Below are 15,402 nucleotides of genomic sequence, written 5' to 3'. Positions count from 1 at the left end.
TAGTTATCATGGGTTTAAGGAGATGTTGGAGGAATATAGAGGAATTTGTGGCCTTGACCTGGCAAGGTGTGGGGACAAGGTGTGAATTAATTTGTTGTCACCACTTAATTAATTCATGCTCATGTCTACAATGTTACAAGGTCTCAGCTGGACCTAGTCTTAATGTGTAGTTGAGAGTAAGTCCCAAGGTGTGGGAACAACACTTCATTTCTGGTCATGACATAGTACGTTATAGGAAGGACTTAACTGTCTTGTTTTTCCAGCTTACTAAGTCATAGCCATGACACAAATCTCTTAATGTTCTTCTCATGATTTACTCAGCTGGTTCTTAACCTCAACAAGTGAATTACATTTTTTGTTATTATTTATTTATTATTTATTCCACAGAGGATGCTTATTGATGGTGCTCACCACCTGCTCACTGAGGAGGACAAGGAAGGGAGGGAGGGAGGGATGAGATAGAGAGCTGCTGTGTGTATGTGATCTGGGTGGGGGGGTATTCCACAATAGGCTTCCTCAGTTAGGCAGCCAAGTTGCCCAAAAAGAATCTCTCATTGGATGGGCTTGACATTGGGTTTAATTTATCTGGCTAAACTGAGAAATCCTGCAGAATACCCTCCTGTTGCTACTATATCCGTTGGGTGGGTGGAGAGAGAGAGAGAGAGAGAGAGAGAGAGAGAGAGAGAGAGAGCTGCTGACGCTATTGCTGTGTGTAGTAAGTGTGTGCAAGAGAGAGAGAGAGAGGGAGACGGTGTGTATGAGTGTATGAGAGAGAGGGAGTGTGTGTGCGTGCGTTGAAGATGGCGGCTCCTGCTCTCGGCAGCAGCAGCAGTAACGGGGCTGGTGGAGGAGTAAAGGCGGTGTCGGCGAGCAGCAGCCCCAGCAGCAGCGGCTTCCGAGCGGCCTGCTCAACCGCCTGCTCCCCGGAACTAGACTTCAGCTCGGGAGCCACCATCCCCGAACTCAACCGCTTCATCCTCGAATTCAACAAACACGACCAGCGGGAGTACGACGACCAGAGAGCTTTGGAGATCCACACGGCCAAGGACTTCATCTTCTCCATGCTCGGTGAGGGTCTGGAACCTGTAGACAACAACATCCCCTGATTCATTTAATCCTTATGTCCTCTGTTGATGATCTGGGGCAGGGTTAGTGTTTGCTTTCTGTGACTAAATGAAAGACCGGTTCATGTGTTAATACTATGAGCCATATTCGTTAGTAATTTAAAGGGAAATGGCACATATTTGGCAAAATCTCCGTGTAATTAAATACATGGAAAGATACACAGAGATTTGAAGTTAATTGATTAGTTGCAGATAAAAAGATGTTTGTCTACCATCATCAACGTTGTCAGAAGAGACAAGAGGCAGGTGTATGCCACTTTTTGAGTATTGAATTATATGGGTGTGAATTTCTTCAGTTATTGATTCTAAACACTTCTCCACTGATTTATAGGTTATGATTATATGTTTATATGCTGCCACAGCCTTTTTTTTAAAGAACTCTCGAGTGAATGTGAAGTGGTGACATGGCATGGGTCAATATGGGGTCAGCACCGTAGTTGACCATTTATGCTTTGAAATTGCAACGTTCAAAACAAAATCTCAGAAACAAAGTCAGACAGCCAGAATTTTGTGCATCACAAACCTAAGGAACAAAGCTTGGCAACTTGTGAGGTGGGGCTTTCAAGATGCAGGTGAGTGCTGGAGGGGAGGGGTGGGTGTAGATGGAGGTGAGTGCGGTGGACGTATTGCATATTGAATGAAGGCATGTAAAGATGCAGAGCTACATCTAAACCAATTTTAAGTCATTAGGGGATTAGGGGACAGTGCAAGAACAGCCTCTCTCCTTCTGGATGCATCACCACCAATCCAGAGATTTCACACCTTGTTGGTGTGCTTTTTATCCCACTGTGCAGCTGCTCCAAAAGCTGTCGATCTATTGGTCATTACCTTGCTATGAAGATTTTACAAGCCTTATGTCAGAAGTTGAACACCTTTGTCCACCGTTGGTGCATATGAAAGTAGGCATATCCCCTCACTATTAATGGGTGTCCACACACTGTTGGACAGATATTGGTAGGAAAGCTTATTGGACATGCTATGTGATTGGAATCTCAGCATGTGGGAGTTGGCTTTTGTCTGCAGTGAAATTTTTGACATGGAACCACACTGAATGATCATTGTATACATCTCAGTGGGTGGAATTCCCCCTTTTTTTTGTCCGTGTTGCTTTTGTGCTTTGACCCCCTTCTCGGGCCCAGATGCAAAAATATTAATTCCACAGTCAGTCAGATGAGTACTTGCTCTTAATCCCTCGCTGGAGAGGATCAAAATGATTACTGCCACATGTTGGACTGAATTGCTCTCCCCCCAAAAAACCCACCCTCTGTCTCTGAATGGAAAAAAAAATCCAGGTCTTAGTCACTATATTACTGCAGACTAGCTTTAATAAAGGTGTGTACTATGGACATGGAGCACTTATACATGTACCTCACAAAGTATTAAAGTTCCTGGGCTCCCCTCCATAGATCTATTTTAACATTAGCATAAGTTTTATTCCCAGAATCTGTCATAATCTATAGTTCCAGCCGTCCATTTAAGCCACAGAATTAAACCTGCTGTTTTTTAACTGCTTTTAAGACCGAACTATCCGAATGACCTCTGTTCTGATTGGCAGCCTTGTATTGTGCCTCATGATGCCCAGATCAACTTTCACTTTGTGCTTTAGAATTTCTAGGGTTAGTAATAATAATTATCATATTATACACACATGAATATTCAAGGAGATTCTTTGTAAACCTGAAATATAGTGTTTCAGTATGAAGCATTAAAGCCTCTCTTAACAAAGCATGAAAGTGTCAGAGTGTTATGCATTTATGATTAGAAAATATAATCGTCAGCACTGTGGATGATCAAAGGAAACTGAATATGAAATACTCATCCAGACTTGTTCAGACGAGCAAAGTTTCTTAAAACAGATATGTTCTGGAATTAGTTCTTCTGTTGTAACAACACGTATGAGGTGTAAATATTTTAATATTTAGAAAGAAGCAAAAATATATTGAATCCAAACATTAGGAATGAGGAACAAAGTACAAGTCTTGATTAGTTAAACTACTTTTTCTAAAGTATTAGTCCTAAATCTTTGGCCACTTTTGGCTTCTTTTTTCATGTTTCTAAGTTTTAACAAGCTTTGAAACTGAGGGCATTTGTAGCCTTAAGGTTGTGTGTGTGTGTGTGTGTGTGTGTGTGTGTGTGTGTGTGTGTGTGTGTGTGTTCACTGCCACAGATAGGTTAAATGAGGAGACCCAGTTTTGTCTTACTGCCTTGCAGTGACAATAAAAACATGTTTGAAGTTAGTCTCGTGTCTGAGACCTGGGTGTGATTTATGGCCCCATGAGACCTCGGTCTGCTGTCTGTAATTAATTGGATGGGAAGGTTTACTACTCTTGGAGAGCACTGGGGGCAGAGGGAATATTAGTGCTGTAACATGGTAGAGGTTGGTATTGCATCATGGGCTAGAAAACAACAAAGGAAACATGAACACTTAATAAAATAGATGGATGTTCTGTAGTTCTTGTGCACTGGAAGGTTATGCGAAAGGATTTGTAATCCATCTCACAACTCCTAGTGGAATGTATTGTATTCAGATTGGTTTTAGAGCCTGTATAATATACACAATCTCCACAAGTTTATAGACACACCTTATAATGAGAGATTTAGGCTACTCTGTGCACCCATTATGAACAAAGACATAAAATGGTGCAAGTGTCTTCATGAAAATACAATGGTCACCGTGCTCAATGCCAGGGGTCAGGTAGAGGGTTATAAAGCCCCAGGACATTGGGCTGTGGAATTGTGGAACTGCCTTCTCTAGAGCGATGGAGTTTCATCCAGTGCCTTTGGAATGAGTTGGAGTGGTGTTTGTGATCAAGAACTAATCATACAGATACATTAGATACCTTCATTTTAAATTGCCACTAGAATCTAAATTATTGATTCCTGAGGTTTTGCCTCAAGGCAGCTGTCTTCAGATTGGGACATGACCTCAAAGCAATTGCATTTTCTTCAAGAGTATTATTTATTTATTTAAATTTTGTGAATACGCTACATAGCTAGAGACGGACGTATTGTACTGTATCAGGAGGACAGTGCATTTCTTTTGACTGAGGTCATGATCACAACCTAGGGATAGAGTGGCTGTTCTGTTTGTTGCAGAATGTGTTCAACTGCAGGTTCATGGCCCCAGACAGACACTCTTTATACGCTGTTACAACCGAAACGTCTGTCAATTAAAGTAAGAATTTCTCTTCTTTTTTGTATCAAACCTTCCCACAAACTTTGTGCCTTTTTAAAAACAACTCACTCAGTAAAGGCCCTTTCTTATTCATACAGCCCTCCTCCCCCCTGTGAGCTATTCTCTCACACTTTCTGTCCAACCACAAGAGACTGAAAGCTTTAACAGCCAGTGTCACTTTTGTTCAGTCTCTGTGATTTGCATACGCATACACTGCTGGCCAATCAGCGTGCGGCTGTCTGAATTAGGCCGAGGTGAATGGCAGAGATGGCGAGTGTGAGAACAGCTTCTGTGTGTAAGTGTGAGAGGGACAGGGCGAGAAAGAGAGAGGGAGAGCTGTAGATCACTCATGCCTCAGTGAACATGGGGTTCCCACAGATGGCACAGTGCTGTCACCCTCCCTCCTGTCCAGAAAAATACGACTGGACTGGCCTATTGAGTTGCCACTGAAAATAGCCAGTGGTCACAAACCTCAATCTTATGTTTCCGGTTACGTGAGACTAGTGCACAACAGATTTGCTGTTACACCATGTTCAAAAGTTAGTAGACCCTCGCCACTTTGAAGGGCTTTGGTTCTGTGTCAAAAAAAAGCCTGATTTCTAACGCGTATCATAAAAATACCTTTGCGATGTGAAATTTTCTGTCATATTCCCCATATCTGTACAGGTATATTTTGGTTCACCAGTGCTTTCAAATGTACAGCAATAACAAAAGTGCCCAATTGTTCAATGATAGAGTGAAATGTATATTTATAAGTTTTCATTATGTAATTTTTATATGGAAAATTCTTTAATTGGGCACAAGAAAAAATAGGGACCAACAATGTTGAGTGCATTACAACACCTGTCTTATGGTTTTGTATACAGCAGTGACTAAAAATAAATAAGTATATTAGCTCATGAATAAGTAAAGGAGATAACTTTTTAAATAAAAAAAAATCTAAATCTGGAGTCAGGAAAAATTATGGAAAATTAGTGACAGCTGGATACCTTTTTCTGAGAGTGTAATTAAACTCAGTGTTGTCATGCACACAGTATTTGGGGTGCAGCTCTACATTTTCCCTAAAGGGGGCACCCAAGCTGTTTCCACACCCATTTAATCTATAGGCCATACTTTTAATATATAATAATATATACACATTTATCATAACAGATGTCCCCGGGTCACTCTTAATGTTTTATCACTCTCCCTGTCAATTATGTGACTTTCCCCTTGTGCAAGACGAGTACTAATACTGCAACTGAATGGACTAATGGATGTGAACTTTGGCTTGAAATCAAGCCATGCATTAACAACATCCTTGTTACAACTCAAGGTCTAAAACGACGAACTCTGCTTTTACGTGAGGAAAGGTTGGAGGACGGGTAGGAGAGAAAGTGATAAGGAGAAACGGAATAGGAATAAGAGGGCGAGGACTATTAATGGACTGTGCCACTGTTGGCAAACTCCAAGGGCATTGTGCTGGAGCATCTCATCTGGAAAAACAACCATAAATATTTGAGAGCATCCCCGTGCCCTGTGGACTAGCAGGTGAAAAGCCATGCTGCTTAAAAACCATTAAGCTTTGTGTAATCACATTAAACTTCATGCTATGTCCACTCTCAGCACTAATACTTTAAGCGTCCGCGCTTCTGTAGATGGCATACGCCTTCTTTCCCCTGCAAACAACTGTAGAGGACTTTAGGTTCCTCCCTCATCGATCCACTGCCTTTTCCCAGCAATGGTATTCTCTTTCAGGTCCACCTATTGATCCGCTGGAAACGGACGCCAGCCAGAGTGCTGTACTTTTTTACAGGACAGTGGTAGGACTTTAATCATGTGACAGGAAGTGTATCAGGATACAAGAGAGTGTGACAGGTTTGGTAAGTGAAACAATGAAGTGACATTTCTTGGCTGAAATCAAAACCCAACAACAGAATGGCTGGTTATCTGACATCTTTTATTCAAACTTGTGTTTTGGTGCAGATTTGCTTTGTTAATGTCCAGATGTTTAACTTATTACCTACCTTCCTTTATTTCTCCACCTACCCTCTCTCAGGTATGGTGCAGAAGCTTGACCAGAAGTTGCCGGTTGCCAATGAGTACTTGCTGTTGTCTGGTGGAGTGCGGGATGGTGTTGTGGACATGGATCTGGAAGAGTTGGGAGTGTATAACCGTGGCTCTGACTATGACATGGCCTTCACTCTGCTGGTCCCTGCTCTAAAGCTGCATGACCGCAACCAACCGGTCACATTAGACATGCGTCACTCTGCGTTAGGTCACTCCTGGCTAAGCCTGCGTCTGTTTGATGAAGGTACAATCGCTCGCTGGAGGGACTGCTGCACCATGGCTGACCATCTCAACGGAACCACCAACTATTTCTTCTCTCCGACCCTCGTGGCTGATTGGTTCCAGGAAGCGGTTGCTCTGGTGCTGGCTGAGGTTCAGCGCAAGCCTCAGCGAGGAACTCCGAGGGTCGAACGAGTGGAGCGTCACAGTACCTTGTTGTCCATGATCCTGGGAGTGGGCAGCAGCCGAATGCTCTACGACATTGTACCAGTGGTGTCTTTCAAAGGTTGGCCAGCAGTTGCCCAAAGCTGGCTGATGGAGAACCACTTCTGGGATGGGAAGATCACAGAGGAGGAGGTGATCAGTGGGTTCTACTTGCTTCCTGCTTGCTCAGCTTCAGGTCGAAGGGAGAACGAATGGCGTCTATCTTTTGCCCGTAGTGAAGTTCAGCTGAAGAAGTGCATCTCTCCTGGCCTCATGCAAGCATTCCAAGCCTGTAAGTCTATCCTCGTCAAATTGCTGGGTCAACCATCTTCTGTCAGCCCTTACCACTTGCGCAGCATCATGCTGTGGGCTTGCGATCGCCTACCGGCTAGCTACCTTGCACAAGAGGACTTTGCTGCCCACTTTTTGCTTGGTCTTATTGATGACTTGCAGCACTGCCTGGTCAACAAGACTTGTCCTAACTACTTCATCCCACAGTGCAACATGCTGGAGCATCTCTGCGATGAGACAGCCATGTTTCATGCCCGCAAACTTGCCCTGGTCCGATCTGATCCTGCCGAGTACTTGCGCTCCACCATTGAACAAGCCAAGGCTGCCAACCGGCTGACACAAGAGATGCAGAGGCGCGGGAGTTCTTCTGGTCTTCCTTCGCCACAATCAGACCCTTCTTCCGCAGACCACCAGCAGCCTGATGACCGTCTCGCCAAGAAGCTGCAGCAGCTGGTCACAGAGAACCCAGGCAAGTCCATCTCTGTCTTCATCAACCCAGATGATGTATCACGACCACACTTCCGCATTGATGACAAGTTTTTCTAAAAGACAAGGTCCCTTGTCCTTGGACTTTGTGGATGTCTGTTGTATGGTATTGAAACAGAAAGAGGTTTACCCTCAACCTGCCCATTACTCAGAGCTGCTGAGAGGCTGTGCTCCAGCGCTGGAGAATGTCCTCTGGGAGAAATGCAGAGTGAAAATAGGGTAGGAACCAACAGCATTTTTTTTTTGGGGGGGGGACACTTAGCGACTTTTGAGTAGCTATACTTGGACCATGAAGAAGTGCTGTGCACAGCCCAGAGCACTGTATATGAACACCTTTTTTCTCTTTGTTTTTCTGCCTCAACATCTGGAACTGTGGTACGCCTTCTGTAGTGAAATCTGAGCAACAATGAAAACTATCAAGTGCTGGAATCAGACAGTTTTCTTGTGTTTGTACTAGATTATCCTTCATATGCTTTTCACTATGTCCTTGTGTTTCTTCTATCTGTAAAAACAACTTGTTTTTCTGTAGTAGACAATGACATGTGAACGAAAAGCCAAAACCTTTTGTATCTGCTTTATGGATAACACTCAAACACCATATTCTTAAGTGCAATTATTGAAGTGTACCCAGTTAAAGCGAGAGGCTTTTATATTAGCGGAGTTGTGCATTTAGTTTTTCCAGATGAACGACTGCATATGGCTTCAACTTTGAAATCTGTCTCCTGTACGAAGCCACGTGTTGCTGCTATCAGGAATGGAAGGAATACTAATTTTGTCGGTTCACTTTGTAATTGCTGCTTTTAGCTGCCACTAGCCACTGCAAAGCCATCGTATCAAAACAAGCACCTACGCTATCTGAATGGGACTTTAACCATTCAAGGGATATTCCACTTCACCTGTATCGTATTGTGTGTTAATAAAGAATTGTGTATGTATTTGAAGCGGTGTTGACATAGCATTGTTTGTCTGTTGATTTTGCACAAGAACAGCTGTTACCTGCCACTTCTTACATCACACAAACTGCAGCTAAAGAGGGACTTTAAAATGAAAAATTCCAGCAACAGAATCGGTGGAGGTAAATAGAACCAGACGCCAGCATTTAAAAGTTCTTCATAGAAAATTATAAGCATTATGCCCTGGGGCCGGTTGCACCTTAAACACCTTAAGTTTTCTGCTTAAGTATGACACTTAAAGCTTAATTTCTCCTTAGCTGAGGGATTTACTTAAGGGTGTTGCACAGAATCACTTAAAAGATTTCCTTATGTAAGGAAATATGTTAAGGGGCTTACTGTACTAATAGATTTGTTACGAGAGTAAAATTCTATTGTTTCCATGGAAACCACTGTTTACATGCACTCACTGTGTTACCTGTTATCGCCTCTATTGTACCAGCTCACAAACTTCAGCAGATGGGCGAGGGCGCTTGAAACTTGGTGAATGATACAGCACCTTGTTGATTTATTGACATGAACTACCTCATCTATTACTGACTGGAAGGATCCCATAGCATAAAATCAGAAAGCAATCATTAACCACATCGCAGCAGGAAGAGCACCACCTGCGGAAAGTAGCGTGATCCAACTCGACGGTTGGACGGATCATTTGTTGACTGTTTTACTTTGATTGGAATCATTTCACAGCGGTACAACAGGAGGCTAAAAACTTGTGGGCACCTGTACAAGTGTATTATTAAGGAGGTTGCCCTTTTCCTGCTGTAACTGCTCTGCTTTTTTGGCATAGCTTGAGAGTAGATATTGGAACACATGGAGGATTTGATGAGAGCATTACTGAGTTCAGGTAGCTATATTGGATGACTATGATCCCAGTGACCCCTCGCAACTCATTCTGTATTTAATGGTACTGCTTTATTCCAGATAACGCAGTTCCACTCTCGTTCCACTCCAAATGACTTTGTTTACATCTCAGTGATTGAATTATCCCCAGGAAAGTCGATGGATTTCCACATTTAATGGAAGAAACAAAGCGTTTCACATAAAGATGCCTTTATTCCAGTGTGATAAAAGCATTTTCGTAACTTCTACGTCCATATTGTTTCACTGCTTTTTAATATTCACTATTTAATATGTATCTGCACTAGATTAATTACAGACGTCTTGACTTGGTTAATAGCATCAAGGTTTTTTTTATCACTAATATCTTCCCCATTTTTTGGACCAATCCATTTGGACTCATGGAACACTTCATCTTTCGACTTATTATTTATTCATAGCTTCATTTTGCACACATCACTCATGACTTTGCCATGGAACTGCAAATTAGAGCTGGTGTGGAAGAGACAAAATGTCTGGTTACAGTCCTATGAATTCTGTGCTCATGAGGCTTTATTAATGGATTCATAAAGTGTGATGTGGCATACAAAATACCTCATTGTTACATTGTTATATAATTAACACTCTGTCGGGTTCCATAACAAATTATATTAATTTTAAGGAACCTGTAGGTCACTAGGTAGCTTTGCTGCAACACAACTCTTTGAATCCAGCCATAATTATAACTGGTTTCAAACAGCTCTACCTGCATATGCCAGGCATATATTTGAATAAGGAAGGAATACAGGAATACAATATTTTGTATTCCTTACAAAAGCATATGTTCGGCCTTGTGTATACAGCATTCATAAATATATTGTCGCTATCCAATGGAAAACATTCATACATTCATTGTCATCCAGTTCAGGGTCACGGTGGGTCCGGAGCCTATCCGGAATCATTTGGCAAGATGACACCCTGGAGGGGGTGCCAGTCCTTCAGGGCAGCACACACTCACACACATTTGAGTCGCCAATCCACCTACCAACATGTGTTTTTGGACCGTAGGGGGAAACCGGAGCACCCGGAGGAAACCCATTTGTACACAGGGAGAACACACCAAACTCCTTACTGACAGTCACCTGGAGCAGGACTTGAACCCACATCCTCCAGGACCCTGGAGCTGTGTGACTGCAACACTACCTGCTGCACCACCGTGCCTCCCCAGTGGAAAACATGTCTCCCAAACTAGTAATTTTACAGGGGAAGGAAAAACCTCCTAAATTTTCAATGGAAGTCAATGTAAAAAGATTGTCCTTGTAATTTTGGATCATTTCTATTGCTCCATTATAAAATGCTCACACAATATGAAGGAGAGCTGCTGTGTCTAAATGATCTAGTAAACTAAACATCCACAAAAATGGAGATTCATGATTTTAACTGGACAGCGGTAATATATCCTTTTTGCTGCATTGGTGTGCAGTCATTAAAAAATAATAAACGTGTTTATGGGAGCGTATCATAATGCAAGTGGTGCTTTAAATTTGCTGATATGTTCAGGAGAAGTGTGGCTTTATCTGCATTCACACACAGAGTGGATTCCAATTTGCTGAGTCAGCAACTCCTGTGACATAATATCCCAGATATTTCTCTCTTGTGTAACCTCAACAGCACTGGTGATTAGATGCCACAGACTTTTAAACCCTCACGGTGTCCTAAAACATACACCAACACTGTCCTCTGTCTCCCTCGAAACCCAGTGTTCAGGCATTAGTCTGAAAACACACTGGGCACTTTATCAGAAATGTCTGTGCTGTAGCTGTACTGTATAAGTACAGTGTAAGATTATGCCACTCTTATGACCATTGTAGTTCAGAAGGTTTGTTGTGCTTATATGTGAAAGTACACACACACACACACACACACACACATATATATATATATATATATATATATATATGCTTTGGGTGACTGTGAGGAGTTTGTTGTGTTCTCCTTGTGTCAGCGTGGGTTTCCTCCCACGGTCCACAAACACACGTTAGTAAGTGGATTGCCTACTCAAAAGTATACATAGGTGTGAGTGTGTGAATGAATGTGTATAGGTGTGTGTGTGTTGTCCTATGAAGGACTAGCACCCCCTACAGGGTGTGTTCCTGCCTTGTGCCCAGTGATTCCGGGTAGGCTCTGGACCCACCGTGACCCTGAATTAGACAAGCGATTACAGATAATGAATGAATGGGCACATTTATTTAACCAGTTAATTACAAAATTTGATCTCAATGCAAAGAATTACTGGAGCTTTCAAAATTATGCCAAAAATGTCAAGTAAATAAATAAATAAAGTGTGAAACTGTAGATGCATGGCAGCCATGATATCTCTCCTGATCTGCGTGTTCCAGTGGTGGTTGTGACAGATCACAGAGGTCAAGTTAAAAACTGCAGAATGGCCGAATGCACAAAGAGCAGAAATATCTGAGGGCAGCGGATTGGTTTTTACGGCCGTGGTAATGTAAGCCGTTATTCCAGCGTCCCTGTATTCTGCTGACATGGCCGTTCCCGACTGAGATCAATGAGGCGCTAGACGCCACTTTTTATTGAATTTTGTTTTAAACACAGCTGGAGATATGAAGACATCTCTGGGTGGGCTGCTCAGGACCCTTCACTGAGCTGAGTATAGTCCCTGTGTCTCAGCTTTCACTAAAATAGTCAGTAACTGCAGGCAGGGTTGTGTAGAGCACCTTTAATCTATATGCAAGTGCAAGTGCTGTGTCAAGGGTAAACCTATATATTGCAATAAAAGTAAAAATACCTTAAGTTCAAAGGTAGCAGCTGCTGTATTTAAGTACTGAGAGGAACATCTTACAACATCAGTGCAATGTCAGTATTAAAACTCCAAGCATTGGCCTATTTTTTTTAGCATATTCATTATCTCTCCAGAGTCCATCCACGTCACTGGGCACAAGGCAGGGACACGCCCTGGAAACATATCAGTCCACCACAGAGCATCAAACACTAACCCATTCCCTCACACCTGGAGGAAACCCACACAGACACAGAAAGAACACACGGAAGACCTCATTGACAGTGAACCAAAACAGGTATCAAACATTGGACCCCAAAACCGCTTTGTAGCCTTTTTTCCAACAAAGCAGTTGGAATGGACTCAATTGGAACTGATTTCTGTCCAGTTGCAGTGAATGGAACCAGATGTGTCCAGATCTACAACACAAACACAACATGTGCTCTCCCCAAACTTCAAACCAAACAAGTGCCTCAGGCTTATTACGTGTGATGTAGTAAGTTCTGGAGGAGCTTTTAGAGCTAGACATCTGGTTCCATTCACTACCATTGTGATCAATTCGGAGTAGGTACGTTTCTGCCTCTATTACACTTTTATCACCATCTCTCTCTCTCTCTCTCTCTCTCTCTCTCTGTCTCTCTCTCTCTCTCTCCATCCCTCTGTACCCCCTTCTCTTGATGCTTGCCTCTCTACCTCCCTGCCTCCTCTCTCTACTTCTCCCTTTACAGTAGAATATAAACTCTGACACATGCTCTGACATCAGCAGCTCCTCTCTTTCACATTCTCTCTCTCTCTCTCTCTCTCTCTCTCTCTCTCTCTCTCTCCCATCCTTTCCTTCACTCTCTCTCCTTCCCCCTCCCCTCAGAGTAGAATATAAACTCTGCCACATGCTTTTACATCAGTAGCTCTCTCTCTCTCTCTCTCTTTCTCTCTCTCTCTCTCTCTCTCTCTCTCCCTCTCTTGCTCACTTCATCCCAAACGTGGAGCAGCATGGATAAGGGAGGCGGTAAGTAACACTTCTTCCTCTACTTCTTCTTCTTCTTCTTCTTCTTCTTCTCTTTCTTTTTTTTCTCCTGCTTATTTTTCTGTGGTGTGTTGGGCAGTGTGGGGCTGCAGGGTTTGCTGCTCACTGCAGTAGAGCACAAACCGGAAACGCCTCAAACACTCCTGACACACACTGGGCTTTTATGCTTTCTGCCAGAGTTGAGTGTGTTATATCTATAAGCTCAGTGTTTGATCAGTGTTAGGAACCCCCCACCCCAACTTAATCCCACCGACACACACACACACACACACACACATGTGCCTCTCAGCTGCCTCATATGCTGCTCGCATACTTCACTCACACACACTCTGCAGATGTTTCTGCTTCAAATGGGGAAAAAGTGTGTGTTTGTGTTTGTGTATGTGTGTGTGTGTGTGCGCGCATTACTATGCAACAGAGTGTGTTCTGCAGGGAATCTATTTTACTCGGAATGTTTGAGATACGTGTGTATGATACAGTGTAACAGAGTGTGTTCTGCAGGGAGGATCTCGCTCTCTTTGCTGTGTTTTGCTGAAGCCAGAGCCAGGTGCTCTGCTGGAAAAGTGCTGGGTGTCCACTTTTGTGCGTGTGTGTGTGTGTGTGTGCATGAGAGAGGAAGAGAGAGAGAGAGAGACAGCGAGAGAGAGAGAGAGAGAGATCAATGTGTTGTTTGGAGCTGCTTTCTTTATGTGTCCACAATTTCAGAGAAGAGTCATTAGAGGGAAGAACACAGCACTAAACACTGCATAATATGTGTAATATTAATATTATTAAAAACACATGCCATGTTTATACTTTATTTATATGCATCTATGTGTAATAATAATAACATGCTCCATATATTAATATAGTTTTTGTATGTAATATTAGGACACACACTCACACCTAATGTGTGTATATAATACTGAAGTATATTGTTGCTTTGAGCAATAATTGTGTATTCCAGTGGAATAATATATACGTGTGCACTTATATGTAATTATCACGTAGGCTGTATGTATTATAAACATTATACGAAACATTACTATGATATTATTATTATGTCTAGTAATGATTCATATAATGTATATAATCATAATAATAATAATAATGTACAAATGTAATTTGTATAGAAGTATATTTATATCTGTGTCCTTATGTACAAAATATATTTGTACATCATCATCATCATTATTATTATGATTATTATTATTATTATTACTATTATTATTAATAATAATAACAACACTACTGCTTCTACTACTACACATTTCTATGGTTATGTAAATAATATAAATATATATATAAATATATAACCATATAATATAAAATATATATTATATTATATAGTATTTATATTATAACATGCACTTATCTGTATATAACTGTATACTACTCCCTCACTCTTAGCCTAACCCCAACTCTAACTCTAAACCTAACCCTAACCCCAAGTCTAACCCTAGACTAAGTCAAACCCTCACTGTAATCCTTACTCTGACCATAAACCTAACCTTAAACACACATTTAACATAAAGATGTAACAATTTACCAGTGGTCCATACACCAAAATAAATTCACAATATGAGTTTGTAAATGGCCTGTACTATATATATATATACACACACTCACACACGCACAGCTCGTGACTCCTTCACTATCTCTCTGAATTAGTGTCTGCTGAATTGATGTGCTAGAATAAAATGAATGATAGAGAACCTCCTTTGTCAGCAGAGAGATAGAGAGAGAGAGAGAGAGAGAGAGAGAGAGAGAGAGAGAGACTGAAACATAGACTGAGAGAAAGTGAGAGGGTTCGTCAGAGGTGACAGAGTGAATGAGAGAGATGTAAGAGATGAACTGAGGAGTGAAAGAGATAAGATATATAGAGAGATGGAGAGAGAGAGAGAGAGAGAGAGAGAGATTCCTGGGTGTAGTCTCTTGTCTCTTGCTCCGTTTTTCTCTGCCTCATTAAGGCAGTCGTCTTCCTGCTGACCTACACATTTTTTCTGTTTACTCCTTTTCTCCTAAAGGCCGCACATCACTCTTTCACCATCCCTCCATCTTCAGTGTAGACTGCATTGCTTTCCTTCATCCCTTCTTCAGAATGACGTTTCATTTTCCACTAACACCTCCATGAATTATGAATCGCAGATGCATTATGCACTCGTACAGAACCTGAACTCCGCTGAGTAAATACAGGCCACAGACATAACTTTCATCATGTTTTACAACCTCACATGAACTCCAAGAGGTCTATCTACAAAGCCCAGGGAGGAGGCGGGGGG

General features: G+C 42.0%; 1 protein-coding gene across 1 annotated transcript; it reads left to right on the top strand.

The window, feature by feature from the left end:
• The first annotated feature begins 720 nt into the window (after positions 1 to 720).
• Positions 721 to 8,485, top strand: LOC136679041 (nucleotidyltransferase MB21D2-like). Its single transcript, XM_066657308.1, has 2 exons — positions 721 to 1,068; positions 6,338 to 8,485. Exons 1-2 carry the CDS (start codon positions 801 to 803, stop codon positions 7,606 to 7,608), a joined length of 1,539 nt encoding a protein of 512 aa, XP_066513405.1. The 5' UTR covers positions 721 to 800; the 3' UTR covers positions 7,609 to 8,485.
• The last annotated feature ends 6,917 nt before the right edge of the window (positions 8,486 to 15,402 follow it).

Source organism: Hoplias malabaricus, chromosome Y, assembly GCF_029633855.1.
Source record: "Hoplias malabaricus isolate fHopMal1 chromosome Y, fHopMal1.hap1, whole genome shotgun sequence".
Classification (NCBI taxonomy): Eukaryota; Metazoa; Chordata; class Actinopteri; order Characiformes; family Erythrinidae; genus Hoplias; species Hoplias malabaricus.
This window is presented reverse-complemented; position numbering and strand designations above follow the sequence as displayed.

What these genes read in the sequence shown, in the direction of transcription:
- LOC136679041 (XM_066657308.1), top strand. Translation starts at nt 801, where the DNA reads ATGGCGGCTCCTGCTCTCGGCAGCAGCAGCAGTAACGGGGCTGGTGGA. An exon ending in CTTCATCTTCTCCATGCTCG is followed by an intron (nt 1,069 to 6,337) that starts GTGAGGGTCTGG and finishes ACCCTCTCTCAG; the next exon opens with GTATGGTGCAGAAGCTTGAC.